The sequence below is a fragment of the Artibeus jamaicensis genome, unplaced genomic scaffold, assembly GCF_021234435.1.
Source record: "Artibeus jamaicensis isolate MK-2021 breed Jamaican fruit bat unplaced genomic scaffold, CSHL_Jam_final contig_414, whole genome shotgun sequence".
Taxonomy (NCBI): Eukaryota; Metazoa; Chordata; class Mammalia; order Chiroptera; family Phyllostomidae; genus Artibeus; species Artibeus jamaicensis.
The window spans coordinates 4,065,276-4,081,940 of NW_026521822.1; the positions used below are offsets into that span (position 1 = coordinate 4,065,276).

Consider the following 16,665-nt stretch of genomic DNA (forward strand, 5'->3'; position numbering starts at 1 on the left):
GGAATGCTCAGAGATACCAGGGGAGAATCAGAGAAGAGTGGTAGTGTGGAAATAAGAAACCGACTCATAGACACAGAGAACAGACCGATGGTTGCCAGTGTTGGGGGGTAGTTTGGAGGACTAGGTGAAAAAAAGATGAAGAAATTGAGAAGTACGGATTGCTAGTTACAAAATAGTCATGGGAAGTAAAGTACAGCATAAGAAATACAGTCAATAATATTGGAATAACTATATATGGCACCAGTTGGGTACTGAAAATATCAAGGAAACACTTTGTAAAGTGTATGATTGTGTCATCAGAAACTAATATAAAATAATATTGAATGTAAACTGTATTTTTTTTAAATCTTTTAAGATTTTAAAAAGAAAGTGTTAGAACTGCCAAATGCCCAGAAAGGTAAGGTAAGCATTTTTCTACTCATTTTACAAATGAAGAAAAATTAGGTTTGTATAGGTTGATTAAGTTTGTTGTGTGTGATGGTAACAACTAGTGAATAACAGTAAAGGCTCTAGAACATAGGTCTTCTAAATTTTTTAACCTGGTGCTTTATCATTTTATCATGTTGTCTCTCTTTAGTATGTATTTTGATGTAAATATATTATTTAAATGATTATAAGGTATCTTTTACATATAATATGTTAAAACAAATGATAAAATTTTAATATTTAAAATTATATGAACAGTAAAAAATAAATATTGTAAAAAAGAAAATTTTACCCTTTGCAACAACACAGATGGATCCAGAGAAGGATCCATTATGTTAAGTGAAATAATCTGGTCAAAGAAAGACAAATACCATATGATCCCACCTACATGTGGAATCTAATGAACAAACTGAAATAACATGCAAAATAGAGACTCACAGATAGAGAGTAGGCTGACAGCTGTGGGAGACAGTATTAGGGGGTGGAAGGATCTGGCAAAAAAAAAAAAGGACTCATGTACACAGATAACTGTGGTGATTGCAGCAGGGGGGATAAATGGTAGTGAAAAAAATACAATAAAAATAAACTATTAAAAACAAGAAATATATAACTGGGCTCCCACTGGAATTATAACATAGTCTTGTTATGTTATTGAATGTTAACTTCCATTTTACATCCATTTTTCTATAGCTGATATTTTATCATGTTGTGATTTCCTTCATGAACGATAGATTGAAAAATGACTTTCTCTCATGTTGAATATCATGAATTGATAATAATAATGTTGAAATATTTTACAGAATGAACTTCATGAGCTGGAAAAACAAATAGCATCTGTTTCTGCAGAAACTAAAGAAACAGAAAGGCTACTTTATCAGCAAGATGCTGCCATAGAGAATAGCAAACTTCACTGTGAAAACCTGGAAATGCAAATGAAATCCTTACATATAGAAAATGTAAAACTTAAATTTGACATAGAAGTAGCCCAAGAAAATTTTGAGGAACACATGATAAGATATAATGAATACTATGCAAAAATAAAAGTGCATAAGGACAGTTTGAGGAAGGAAGAAAGCAAATGGTCATTTATGACTGAACTCCATGAAAAACAAGATCTTGTTAAAAAACTAAAGGCAATGAAAGAGGAACTAAGGCAAGATCTCCAGAATCCAGAAGGAAACTGGATGAAACAAGTACAGGTTTGAAATATCACTTATTAAATATTTTTCTGTTCTTTTAAAATTTACACTTATTAAGTGTTAAATTTATCATTAACTTAATAAAATATCATGGCTACCTTAACTAGATTCAGAAACTAATATTTTCATAACTTTAAAAAACTTGAATAAGTACATGACTTATGTAACAACTATGCCAAATGTGCAAGTATGTAAAGAAGACATCCCCAGCTCCCATATGGATTAATAAAAGTACATAGTCAAACAAAATCATGGTGAACAGTTAATCCATTTGTTGCAGAAAGTGTGACTCACAAAAATGTTGAAACCCTAGCTTCTAAGTGATTGGATTCAGGCCAAAACTAGGTAGTTTAGAATGCTTAATACTGTTATGCAAACAATATGATTTAATAATTGCAGTCTACACATCTATTTTTTCATATTCTTTGAAGAGTGTGAAAGAGACAAACTTAAAATATCTATTATGCCTTGCTAGAGACTTACAAGTATCCTTTGCTGTTGCTGGACAATTAACCATGATGCCACTATCCTTTATGTCTTACTTCCATTTGGATTTTAGTTCTAAATTTTAAATCTATGGTTTGTTTCTTGGGATAATAGATAATAGCTTTTTAAATTATATGCACCTGTAGAAGTAATATTCTAATTCTATTTATCAAAGTTAAATATCATGACTAGTTTTCTTGAATTATTCAAACACTGAAAATCTTGGATTTATATTTATTGTTCATTATTTGACTTTATATTTTAAATTTATAAATATGCAGGAAGATATTACAAAACTAAAGGATGAAATTACAACCATACAAGAATCTATCATCGAAAATACTTCTTTTCTTCAGGTAGAAAATAAGACACATGAAAAATTGAGAAAAGAAATAGAGGTAAGCCTTAGTTACCTGGATTTTAGTGTTTGATGGGATCATTTCTTAAACTTGTACTATATTCAGACCTTCCACAGTTAACTCTCAATCCTCCAAACAGCTAGAGAACAATAAAGAACTACATAAAGGATTTGATAAGTCCAAAAATCATTAATGGATAGTTAGAGATAACTGTCTCATTCTAAGATATTCAATTATGAATGTATTTAGACAAAGCAAGCAATCACTCATATTTAAATTGGCCAAAAATCCTGCAAGGTCTCATTCCACCAACAACCTGGTGACTGATTATGGCTAGAAAGTAGAAGTTATTGAATAAAAAATTATGACCAATTCAAGACAGACATCAGAAGCTCCTCAAAATAGAATAAGACAGTAGAGGTCATTAATATTACAAACCCCTTCACATTTGTAATTGAGTCCAATTAAAAATTATATGAAAAATTACAAATGAGAATATATTTGGGTACCTTTAGTAGGTTCCTATAGTCATTATTGTTTAGATGAGTGGAAATGAAAATGGAAAAGAATATGTTGTTAAGAGCAAAGAAATAATTTTAACCCTTAAGACATTAAATTGGAAATTAAGAAGTTACGTATCTTTAACTTGCATGTGATTAATTTGATACAATTAAAAATCATCTGAAGATTTTAAAATAAAAATGCTTATGTTTTTAAAACATTCTATTTAAGAAATACCATCATTTTATCTTAAATTTTACTAGTAATCTAATAAATATTTTTACCCCTTGACATAAAAATTTATTATAAAACTATACATAGTAAGAAAGTATATAAGTGGCATAGATATAGAAAAAATGATTAGTGAAATATAAAAAGTTATCAAGAGATAACCAATTATATAGGGTGCAAACAAAATAGGTTAGCCATATAAATAAAGAAAACTCAAGAAAATGTTAAAATAAAATTGGATTTATACCTCATAGCATACTTCTAGGAGGACTGAAGACAATGTAGGAGACAAACTTAACTATTTGTGTCAGAGAGTGATTTCTTTTAAAAGACACACACACAAACTGCTTAATTATCACTTTGTATCATTAATTTCTCAATTATTGAAATGCACTATAACAATAAAGAAAACAAGACTCATTTTAAGAGAAGGTATGTGTACCATATATATGTATTATTTCGAGATAATAAAATGCCAAACAAGCCAGTAGAATATTGAGTAAATGGTATTAAATTTTTTTAAATAAGGATATCCAAAAAACAATAGAAAATATGAGTAATCTCATTATCAATAAGGGATTGATAATTTAAACCACAAGTAGTTCCATATTTATCCTCTCAGATTATCAATATTACAATTGGTAAAATGTGAAGCACCTAAATTCTAATAGACTATTGATATGAGTGTACATTGGTAAAAGCACTTTGGAAAGAAATTTGAGATCACTTAATAATTTTTATGCTAATATACTTTATTGAGTTAAAACTGTCATAAGAACAAGGGCACAAATTATAAGGGTTTGGCTTGATTAATTTTGACTAATGTATATGTATGCTCATGTTACCATAAGCTAGACTAAAGTATTAAACTTTTGCATCATGACCACAAAGTTGTTCTCTTGTGGCTCTTTACTCAGGCTACCACTAATCTGATTTTTCAAAGCAGCTTTATTGAGATATAATTCATTTACAATACATTATACCCATTTAAAGTGTGTAATTTAATGGTTTTTAGTATATTCACAGGTAATGTAACCATCACCAGTCAATTTTAGAAATGTTTACTGCCTTAAAAAGAAATTTCATATACTTTAGCTATGACTGCTCTATTTATCTATTGTGTTTTCCCATATATTTGGTCTACCACATTCTTTTGTTTCTGATGTTCTAAGATTCTTTCTTTTATGAATTCCTTCTCTTTAGAAAACTTCTAAATTTATTCTTTTAGGGTAGATCTGATGCTGGCAAAATCTTTTAGTTTTCTTAATCTGAATGCCCATTTTCTCTTCATTCCTGAAGGATGTTTTTGCTGGATATAGAATTCTGGATTGACAGTTCTTTCTACAGTTCAAAAATGTGTTGCCACTTCTTTCTGGCCTCCATGATTTTTAATGAGAAATCACCAGCCATTCAAATTGTTTTTCTCCCTAGAGATATGGTGTTTGTTTCTTGCTGCTTTCAAGATTTCCTGTCTTTCATTTTCAGAAGTTTTACTGTAATGTGTTTTAGCATGAAATTCTTTAGATTTGTCCTGTTTGGAATACTCTTAGCTGTTTGATTCTGTAGGGGTTTTTTTTTGTATTTTTATTTATTTATTTATTTATTTATTTATTTATTTATTTATTTATTTATTTATTTATTTAATTATTGTTCAAATACAGTTTTCTGTCTTTTACTCCCTTCCCAACCCACCCCCATGCTCCCCATATCCCTCCCATTTCCACCCCCTTTAGCTGTTGTCCGTGTGTCCTTTATACTAGTTCCTCTAAATGCTTTCCCTTTTTACCCTGAAATTCCCTCCCTCTCCCCTCTGGTCACTGTCCGCCTATTCTCTATTTCAGTGTCTTTGGTTATATTTTGCTTGCTTGTTTGTTTTGTTGTTTAGCTTCCTGTTAAAGGTGAGATCATATGATATTTGTCTTTCACTGTCTGACTTATTTCACTCAGTATAATGTTTTCCAATTCCATCCATGCTGTTGCAAAGGGTAGGAGCTCCTTCTTTCTTTCTGATGCATAAAATTCCATTGTGTAAATGTACCATAGTTTTTGGATCCACTGATGGGCTCCTAGGTTGCTTCCAGCTCTTGGCAATTGTAAATTGTGCTACTGTGAACATTGGGGTGCATAGATTCTTTTGGTTTGGTGTTATAGGCTTCTTAGGATATAATCCTAGCAGTGAAATTGCTGAGTCAAAAGGCAGGTCCATTTTTAGTTTTCTGAGAAAATTCCATACTGTTTTCCATAATGGTTATACCAGTTTGCAATCCCACCAACAATGGATTAGGGTCCCCTTTTCTCCACAACCTCTCCAACATTTGTTGTTTGTTCCTTTGTTTATGATGGCCATTCTGACTGGTATAAAGTGGTATCTCATTGTGGTTTTAATTTGCATCTCTCTGATAGCTAGTGATATTGAGCATCTCTTCATGTGTCTCTGGATCTTCTGTATGTCCTCCTTGGGGAAGTGTTTCCTCAAGTCCTTTTCCCATTTTTTAATTGGGTCGCTTGCCTTCTTAGAGGGGAGTCATGTAAGTTCTTTGTATATTTTGGAGATTAAACCTTTGTCTGATGTATCATTGGCAAATATGTTTTTCCATACAGTTGGATTTTTTTTATTTTAATACTGTTTTCTTTAGTCATGCAAAAACTTTTAATTTTGATGAGATCCCATTTGTTTATTCTTTCTTTTATGTCCCTTCCTCTAGGGGACATATCAGTAAAAATGTTGCTATGTGAAATATCTGAGATTTTCTTCCCAGTGTTCTCTTCTAGGACTTTAATTGTGTCACGGCTTATATTTAAGTCTTTTATCCACCTTGAATTTATTTTGGTGTATGCTGTAAGTTGGTGCTCGAGTTTCATTTTTTTGCACATAGCTGTCCAGTTCTCCCAACACCATTTGTTGAAGAGGCTATCTTTACTCCATTTTATGTTACTGCCCCCTTTGTCGAATATTAATTGACTGTAGAGGGTTGGGTTTATTTCTGGGCTCTCTGTTCTGTTCCATTGGTCTATATGCCTGTTTTTATGCCAGTGCCAGGCTGTTTGGATTATAGTGGCCTTGTAGTACAGTTTGATATCAGGTATTGTGATCCATCCTACTTTGTTCTTCTTTCTCAAAATTGCAGCTGCTATTCAGGGTAATTTATGGTTCCATATAAATGTTTGAAGTGTTTGTTCTATGTCTGTAAAGTATGTCATTGGAATTTTAACAGGTACTGCATTGAATCTGTAAATTGCTTTGGTGAGTATGGACATTTTGTTGATGTTAATTCTTCCAATCCATGAACATGGTATATGTTTCCATTTGTTTGTGTCTTCCTTGAGTTTTTTTCTTCAGTGTTGTGTAGTTTTCTGCATACAGGTGTTTCACCTACTTGGTTAGCTTTATTCCTAGGTATTTTTATTTTTGTTTTTGCTATATCGAATGGGGGTTTTTCTTGACTTCTCCTTCTGCTGTTTCATTGATGGTATACAAAAATGCCTTTGATTTCTGGATATTGACTTTGTATCCTTCTGTTTTGCCAAAATCACTTATTAGATTGAGCAGTTTTGGGGTTGAGTCTATAGGATTTTCCATGTACACTATCATGTCATCTGCAAACAAGGACAGTTTTGTTTCCTCCTTTTTAATTTGGATGCCTTTTATTTCCTTTTCTTGTCTGATAGCTGTGGCTAGAACTTCCAATACTATATTGAATAGAAGTGGTGAAAGTCAACAACCTTGTCTTGTTCCTGATCTTAGTGGAAAAGTTTTAGTTTTTGCCCATTGAGTATGATGTTGGCTGTAGGTTTCACTTATATGGCCTTTATTATGTTGAGGAATGCTCCCTCTATTCCCACTTTGCTGAGTGTTTTTTATCATAAATGGGTGTTGTACCTCATCAAGAGGTTTTTCCGAGTCTATTGATATGATCATGTGGTTTTTGTCTTTGCTTTTGTTTATGTGGTGTATTACATATACTGATTTGCGAATATTGAACCATCCTTGCATCCCTGGGATGAATCCTGCTTCGTCATGGTGTATGATCTTTTTAATGTATTGTTGGATGTGGTTTGCCAATATTTTGTTGAGGATTTTAGCGTGTATGTTTATCAGCGATATTGGCTTGAAGTTTTCTTTCTTTGTTGTGTCTTTATCTGGTTTTGGGATTAGGATGATGCTGGCTTCATAAAAAGAGTTTGGGATTCTTCCATCATTTTGGATTTTTTGGAATAGTCTGTGAAGAATAGGGGTTAGCTCCCCCTTAAATGCTTTGTAGAATTCTCCTGTGAAACCATCTGGTCCAGGGCTTTTGTGCTTCGGGAGATTTTTTATTACTGCTTCAATTTCATCTGCTGTTATTGGTCTGTTCAGGCTTTCTGCTTCTTCTTCACTGAATGTTGGAAGATTATATTTTTTTAGAAATTTGTCCATTTCACCTAGGTTTTCAAATTTTTTGGTATACAGTTCTTCATAGTAATTTCTTACAATCCCTTCTATTTCTGTGGTGTCAGTTGTAATCTCTCCTCTTTCATTTCTGATTGTGTTTATTTGTGTCCCCTCACTTCTTTTCTTGATGAGCTTGCTTAAAGGTTTGTCTATTTTGTCTGTCTTTTCCAAAAACCAGCTCCTGGATTCATTGCTTTTTATGATTGTGTTTTTAGTCTCTGTGTCATTTATTTCTGCTCTTTTCTTGGTTATTTCCTTCCTTCTGCTTTCTCTGGGCTGTCTTTATTGTTGTTCCTATAGTTCTTGTAGGCATAGGGTTAGGTTGTTTATTTGAAATGCTTCTATCTTTTTTAGGTAATCCTGTATTGCTATGAACTTCCCTCTCCAGACTGCCTCCTCTGTGCCCCATAAGTTTCAATTTTCTTGAATTTGTTGAGGCTTGTTTTTTGTCCTATCATGTGGTCTATCTTTGAAAATGTTCCATGTGCATTTGAAGCGAATGTGTATTTAGCTTCTTTGGGATGAAGGGCTCTCTATATATATCAGTTAAATCCATTTCATCTAGGGCATTGTTCAATGCCACAATATCTTTGTTGATATTTTGTTTGGAAGATCTGTCTATTTTTGACAGTGGGGTGTTAAAGGAAGCTAAACAACAAAACAAAAAAGCAAGCATAATAAAAACAAAGACACTTAAATAGAGAACGGTGGGACAGTGACCAGAGGGGAGAGGGAAGGGAAGTTAAGGGGAAAAAGGGGGAGGGATTTGGAGGAACAAATAGGAAGGACACAGGGATGAGAATTAAGGGGGGTGGAAATGGGAGGGAGGTGGGGAGCACGGGACGGGGGGCTGGGATGTGAGAAATAGACAAAAAACTGTACTTGAAAATAACTAAATAAAATTTTTTAAAAGAAAAGAAAAAAATCCCCTACTATAATTTTGTTGCTGTCAATATCTTTCCTGAAGTCTTCTAAGACTTTCTTTATATATTTGGGTGCTCCTATGTTGGATGCATATATATTTATGATGTTAATATCTTCTTGGTGGATTCTTCCCTAGAATATTATGAAGTGACCTTCTGGGTATCTCTTTATGGCCCTTTTTTGACCTCTCTTTTGTCTGATATGAGTATTGCTACCCCAGCTTTTTTTTCCTGGCCGTTTGCTTGGAAAATTTTGTTTCTTGACTTTTAGTCTGTGTTGGTCTTTTGACCTAAGGTGGGTCTCTTGTAGGCAGTATATGTGTGGATAATGCTTTCTTATCCATCCAGCCATTGTATATCTTTTTATTGGATCATTTAATCCATTTACGTTTAATGTTATTATTGATAGGTACTTATTAGTTTTCATTTTTGTACCTGTGTTCCTTCTCTCTTTTCCTTCCTTTCCTTAAAGCAGTCCTTTTAGTATTTGTTGCAGAGCTTGTTTGATGGAGGCAAATTCTTTTAGACTTCTTTTGTCTTGGAAGCTCTTTATTTGGCCTTCTATCTTGATCGAGAGCTTTGCTAGGTAAAGTAGCATTGGTTATAGGCCTCTGGTTCTCATTACTTGGGATATTTCTTGCCTTTCTCTTCTTGCTCAGAGCATTTCTATTGAGAAGTCAGCAGCTAACTTTATTGGGGGTCCCTTGTATGTTAGTTCTTTTTTCTCCCTTGCTGCCTTTAAGATTCTCTCTTTATCTTGGAATTTTGCCATTTTAATGATGATGTGTCCTGAAGTGGGCCTCTTTGGGTTCCTCTTGATTGGGACTCTCTGTGATTCCTGGATTTATGTGCCTTTTTCTCTCATCAAATTAGGGAAGTTTTCCATCATTACTTTTTTAAATAGGTTTTCTATCTCTTGTTCTTCTTCTTCTTTTTCTGGTATCCCTATTATTCAGATATTATTACTTTTCATATTGTCTTGCATTTCTCTTAATGTCTCTTCATTCTTTCTGAGCCTTTTCATTTTCTTGCTCTTTCTGGGAGTTTTTTTCTACTCTGTCCTCCAACTCATTGATCCAATCTTCTGCTTCATTGATCCTGCTTTTGATTCCTTCCACTGTGTTCTTCAGTTCAGTAATTTTATTCTTCATTTCCTTTTGGTCCTTGCTGATAGTTTCTATTTCCTTTTTCATGTTGATATAGTTTGCAGTGAGGCCATTGTAATTCCCCTGTAGTTTCTGGTAGCTCATTGTGAGTTCTTTGAAGAGCTCTTTGAATTTCCTGACAACCAGTACTTTGAATTCAATGTCTGATAGTTGACTTGCCTCTATTTCATCTAGCATTCTTTCTAAGGCTTCCTCCTTTCCTTTCATTAGGGGATTGTTTCTTTGTCTTCCCATTGTTTGTGAGACTCTTCTTTGTTAGCTTCAGCTTCATAAATTGATTTGTTCTGGCTTCCTGGGTTTATGGTGTGAACTTCTGTGGTATAATACCTGTGAGATTCAGTGGTGTAGTCTCCTTGATCTCTCCAGCTCACTTGTCTTGGGCTGTCCTTAATGTTGGCTCTGAGTTTGTCTTTGGGTTTTGGTTGTTTTGGGGCCTTTCTTTTGTGGGTCCTTCCCACCAGCTGGTGAACTGATAGTTCCTCTATCCACTGCCCATTTTATTTTGTTGTGCTGGTGAGGGTGGGTTGTGTCATAGCTAGTTCTTTTGTGTGTACAGGGTTTTGCAGACTCTTTTTTGCTCTTCGGTTGTTTGCCCTGGGTAATTTCTTCACTATTTAGTTGTATTTCCAAATATGTCTTGGATTGAGGTTTGTGTGGTTTCCACTCTCTCCTTCACCTTCTTCTGTTGTTATCTGTTGGTGGTTCCTTTGTTGTTTGGTTTCCTCTTCCAGTGGGTATCTTGGTGTTCACCACTTCCACCTACTCTTGTTTTTGTGTGTGTGTGATCAGTTGGAGGGGGAGCCAAAATGGTTTATGACAGGAGGAGAGTATTCTATGATATTTACAGTAGCAGCTGTTTGTGAAGAGATAGGATATCCTTTGGCTATGTAGAGTGATAACCATAATCTTCAACCCAATTAGCAACTTTTTAGAAAGTATGGAAAGAAAATAAGGCTCTTGTTCGGGAGAGTAGCTTTGTGAGTTGGGTCTAGAAAGCAGTGAGGTTGAGGGAGGTCAGATTCTGAGGTAAGGTCAGAATAGACCATGGTAAATAAGTGTAGTGTGAGAGATAATAGAGTTAACCACTACAGTATTATAGTTCAGGAAAGAATGAAGTGGGCTAAGATCAGGGGGTGGGGGGTTGTATAGTATTTACAATAGTATGTAACAGCTATTATTTACAATAATATTAGAGCAATAATCATATGACAGAATCTATGATATACCAAGATTAGGGCGTATAGGACCTTCAATAGTGTGCTGATGGAGCTAAGTGAAATAAAGGACAGTAAATTAGCAGTACACTATGAATGAGGGGGCAGGGGAAACCTGTCAAGTGATACAGTATATCCATCCAAGGCAAAGAAGACTATACAGAAAGAGGAGAAATAGAAAGATACTATTACAATAAAAGATGTAAGAATAATGAAAAATACAAATATGCCATAGCTTGTAGTTTTTCTGCTGTAGCAAAGTGGAATTTGTCTCTCTGTCTCTACTGTTGGGATGCCCCCTCTTTGTGTCCAACTCTGGTCTTTTCACAGCTCCAAGTTTTTTGTCTCATTTCTTTTGGGGGGGGAAGGAAAAGAAAGGCAGCAGAAGGGAGGAAAATGCAGTAAGTTTGGAAAGAAAGGAAGAAGGAAGGAAAGAGAGGGTAAAAGTATTTAAAGATAAAACAATAATAAAGTTAAAGAAATAAAAGATTATTTTAAAAAAAAACCTCTTGTTGGTTTCTAGCTAGTGAAACTGGTTTTTCTGGTCTCACTGGCTGCAGCAGTCTGAGGGGCGATTGGTATGGCCTTCCTCCCTTCTTGGTGTACTCAGCTGGTCTCACAAGCGCTCTCCCAAGGTCTGGACTGAGACCTCTCCCCAGCACCCCACTGAGAGCAGTCTTTCCCCGGGGAGTTCTCTTTAGAGAAGTCTTTCCCCGGAGTCACTGTCTTAGGCTGGGGTGTGGGCACGCACTCCCAGCCAGGCTTCCCTGGTCCTGCAGGCTTGGGCACGATCCTTTCCCAGTGCTACAGAGAATGCAAGGGCGACTCTCAATTCTCCCAAGCCGGCAACCACAGACTCCACAGGTGATCAAGGTCCCCTCGTTTGCTTCCTAGTGGCCATTCCTCTCTCTGACACTTTAAGCAAACAGATCTCTCCTGGCGTTTTTCAAACTGCACGGGCCGGGTAGGGAGGGAGCTGATTACCTGGCTCTCTCCCAAGGACCTTGCTGCCAGCCCTTGGCTCCCAAAGAGTTCGAGGCAGCCTCAGCTTGCGACCTCTGCCCTGTTCCCTCTGACCTTATTGACCTGCAGCCATCGCCTCACTGTCTGGCCTTTCAGTGTCCGCTACAATTTCTGGACTCCTATTTTCCTATATGCTGGGTCACTGTTGGCTATCTGCTGTGTTCCTCCGCAGATTGGCCAGGTTTTTCTCCCATGCGTGGGGAAGTGGAATCCTTTGTCTTATTCCGCCACCATCTTCCAAAAACTCCTAATTCTGTAGGTTTATGTCTTTTGACAAATTTGGGAAATTTTCAGCTCTTGTATTCATCTCAATACTTTTTTAGCTCTGCCCTCTTTCTTTGCCCCTTCCAAGACTGTAATGACACAAACAGTAGCTCTTTTTTGTTTTATCCTCACAGGTACCTGAGGCTCTGTCCATTTTCTTTTCAGTCCATTTTTTTGTTTAAATTAAATTATTTCTAGTGTTCTTTCATTCACTGATTTTTTTCCTGGTCCTCTACATTCTGCTATTGAACCTGGTTCTTGGTTTCATGGGTGATTTTCTATTGAAATCTGGACATGTGGGTTATTTTTGTTACTGGGAAGAGACCCAAGTCAGGAACCCCTTGTACCCCACAGAGCTTATTCCTTGGTGCTTGCTTCACTCACAAGACAGGGATTCAAGCAAGAGACAACACATATAGTGGAAATGAGATACCAAGTTTATTTATGAAACACAGTCGAGCACAAAGCTGGAATCAAGCACCTGGCTAGTCCGAATGCCCCACATACAGAGGAAATAAAGTTGTTAGTAAGTTTGTTGGTAGTTTGTTCTATATACTTGAGCTGAGGCTACAAGTGGGATCAGCTAATCTGAGTGTCCTATTGGGGTTCAAGGATTATATACCTTAATCAACTTTTAGGTTCTCCTTTCCTCCTTCCCCTTCTAAACTTTGGGGATAATGTACAGCTACAAAGGCTTTCTTTATCAACTAGTACAGGCTGTTTGTCTTAGGGAAATTGGTACAAAGTCTCCCTTTCCCAGCACAGAGTCTCAAGACTCCTCTCTTCCTTCACTATCCCTGCTTGTGATGTTTGGAAAGCCTGGGAATCTTTTCAGACCAGGCTCAGGACTGCCGAGTCAATAGTTGAGGCATATTTCCCTCCTCCTCCCTGCCTTAGTTTACTACCTACCTTATCTAACATTATTTTTAAGTCTCTGGATTATTATTACTCCTGGGTAGTAGTGGAAATTCAGGTTTTCTACTAAGTCTCTATTGACACTCATGGAGGAAGTCCTCTTCTTGTTACTGCTGGCCAGGTGTGAGAGTTCTGAGTGCCCACTAGACCAGTGCTAATAATAACCTGGGTGGGAAGGGCAGAGGCACCTCATTACTGCCCTCAATGTGGCATCCATTAATACCATGTAGATGTATATGGCCTTTTAGTACTAAATGGTGGTGAAAATCCTGACTCTCCAGTAGGTCTCCTCTGACATTCTTTCAGTGGGAGGTGAATTATTAGATGGGTCAGGCTTTCCAAATGGGCTCCACTGATCCAACAGTGTATGGTTCGTTATTGCTCAGTAGCAGTGAAAAGTCCTGGCTTCCCAGTTAGCCTTCTTTGACACCACCCTCACAGGAATTGAGGCACATAGTTATAGCCTAGCAATGATGAACATTTAAACATTTCTCTCATCCTTTGCTGGTTTGTGTGGTGATGCTGCCATAGTTTTCTTTTCCTTTTTTTCTGTAGTGTTTGACTTTAGAAGTTACCATCTAAAAGTTTTCTATCTTTCTAGGCTACTCTTTTCCTAGTTCTTTGGCCAGAGAGAGTAGGCTTTACTTGGGGCTTATTTGTCTGCAGCAATGGGCATTTTCAGGTAGCTGTCTTTTCCAGTATCCACTCTGGGATATCTGAGGCAAAATCACCCAATACCACATCATGCCTTGGGTCCTGAGGTCCCAGGACAGCTTTCCTTTTTTGCTCCACTTCTCAGAAGCTTCTTATGTTTGTTTTATAAGGGGAGACTCTAAAAACCTGGAATTTATTTATAAAAATGTATATATTTATTCTTACATATTGAAACTTCAGTCACCTTCAAAGTATGTTCCATTGGATACAATACACCTATCAAGACTATTTTCCATTGCTTAAAACAGTTTTTGTAATCATCAATTTTGATGCCTTTTAGTGCTTCTGCCATTTCTTTGTTTCACCTCTCCCACATCTGCAAAACATTTCCCTTTGAGGACTTTTATCATCCAGGGAAACAAAATAAAGTTGCTTGGAGGGAGGGGGGAGTATAGGGGGTCATGGCATTTTGGGTTGAAAGCTGCTAAACACTTAGCGCAGTGTGGGCAAGTGGGCTTATAAATCACCCATCATGAAATGGACAAACATACTGAAAGAGTCTTCAAAAAAATTCCCTGAAGCTGAACAGACTCTCACAACAATGCCAACTGGTACACATGGGTTCCTAGAACACTCACCTAGTGGAGGAAACCTGTACTACAGGGACCTACCCTCCAGAAGATAATTCCTTTTTTCAGGGGGTTCCTCCTCATATATATAATGTCTAGAAAAATATTTAAAGAAATATTGTACAAAATTTCTCCAAACATGACAAAAATAACTTATAGACACAACTTTGCAAACCCTAAGCAACATAAATATGGGGGGAGGAGGGTACATATAAGGAAATTGTCAAGCCATTGAAAACCAAATATAAAGAAAAAATAATCTTAAAAACAACCAGAAAAAAAAGTCAAGAACAATGGTTTGAATAATAAATTGACTATTATTTAAGTTCACTGCAAAATTAAATGGAAAGTGCAGAGAGTTCCATATGCTGCCTGCTCCTGAACAGCGTCCCTGAAGTCTCCTCCACTGTCAACATCTCCCACCAGAGTGGTACATTTGTTTCAACTGATGGACCTACATTGACACATGATTATCTCCCAGAGGCCATACTTTAAATTAGTGTTCACTCTGAAACTAAATAATATTGTGTGCCTACTGTAACTGAAGATTAATTTTAAAAGGAAAAATAAATATAGCCAGGCAATACATAAAAATTTAAAGATTGGGCATTACAATTCTAAGTAACCCATAAGTAAAAGGAGAAATTATAAGACTGATTTTAAAATATTTGAAAATGAATGATAATGAAAGCACACACATGAAAAATTGTGGGATATGGCAAAAGTAGTATAATTTACACATTTAAGCACCTATAATAGAAAAGAAAATAGGTTTAAAAGCAATGATCTGAGCTTCCACCATAAGAGACTAGAAAAAGAAGAATAAATTCAGCCAAAAGCAAGTGGAAGATATGAAATAATAAGTAGCAGGAATCAATGAAATAGAAAACAAAAAACAGCAGAGAAAATCAACAAATTAAAAGTTGAAAAGGCTAGTAAAATAGATGAACCATAGCAACAATGATCAAGAAAGAAAGGATAACGAGGTCTATAGACTTAAGGGGGTGATTAAGGACTATTATGAATAACTTTATGTCAATAAATTTGATGACTTAGGTGAAATGGACATGTTCCCCCAAAAACATGTATAACTAACACAAGAAGAAATTACTTTTGTGTTTAGGCCAATGATCCACTTCAAATTAAGCTTTATAAATGATGTGGCATAGGAATCATTGAAATTAAATTCATAATTAAAACCATCTTCATAAGGAAAACTTCAGACTGGCATGGCTTCACTGGTGAATTCTATCACAAATTTAAAGAAGAAATAATACCCAGCCTGTACAAACTCTTTCAGAAAGTGGAAGATACTACTCATTCCAACTCATGTTATGAGGCCATCATAACCCTGGTATTAAAAAGTGAACAGGAACATTAGCAGAAAAGAAATTATAGTCTAATGTCCCTTATGAACATAAATGCAAAATTGCCTAACAAAAAATTTTCAAATTGAATTCAGTTATATATAAAAAGTCTAATTTCTTGTGACCAAGCAGAGTTTATACCAGGGATGCGAGGTTGGTTCAACTTTCAAAAAGCATACAATGTTATTTGCCACACTAATAAAATGAAGGACATAAAAAGGTGTAATTAATGCAATAGTCGCAAAAACAGCATTAGAAAAATTCAACACCAGTTTATATCAACAGCTCTGAGCAAATTAAGAAGGGAACATACTCAGCCTGATGAAGGGCATCTATAAAAAACATAGCTAAAAATATCACATTTATTTGTGAAATGCTGAATGCCTTTTCCCAGGACTGGGAACAAAGCAAGGATTTCTTATCCCATCTCCTCTCTGAAACATTACATTGAAGATTGTACTCACTGCTGTAAGACAAGAGGAAAATATTTTTCTATATTCTTAAGGAACATAAAAAACCCTAGTAAACTAGTAAGTGAATTTGGTGAGAAAAGTCTAATGGTAAAAGGTCAAAATACAAAAATCAACTACATTTCTATATAGTTTCTATGTAGTAGCAATTGACAACTGGAAAGTGAAATAAAGCAAAGTGCTTTTTATTAACACTAAAAACAAAGAATCTTTACCAAAAAATTTTATGAAAAAATATGTAAACTTTTACTTCTATAATAAAATATTACTAAAAATTAAATAATACTAAATAAACACTGATATACTATATTCATGTTCTATAAAACTCAATATTTTTAAAATATTAATTTTCCCATAGAATGATATAATTTCAACACCATTTCATAAAAATCCCAGTAGGTTCCAT

At 35.4% G+C, this 16,665-nt stretch overlaps 1 protein-coding gene across 1 annotated transcript in view; it reads left to right on the plus strand.

Moving 5' to 3' along the window:
• The window catches only part of CCDC122 (coiled-coil domain containing 122), a 51,344-nt gene that overhangs the window by 27,678 nt on the left and 7,001 nt on the right, over nt 1–16,665 (plus strand). The window contains exons 4-5 of the mRNA XM_053665412.1: nt 1,227–1,625; nt 2,393–2,509. Of these exons, the coding sequence (XP_053521387.1) occupies nt 1,227–1,625; nt 2,393–2,509 (516 nt within the window). The remainder of the gene's footprint in view (nt 1–1,226; nt 1,626–2,392; nt 2,510–16,665) is intronic.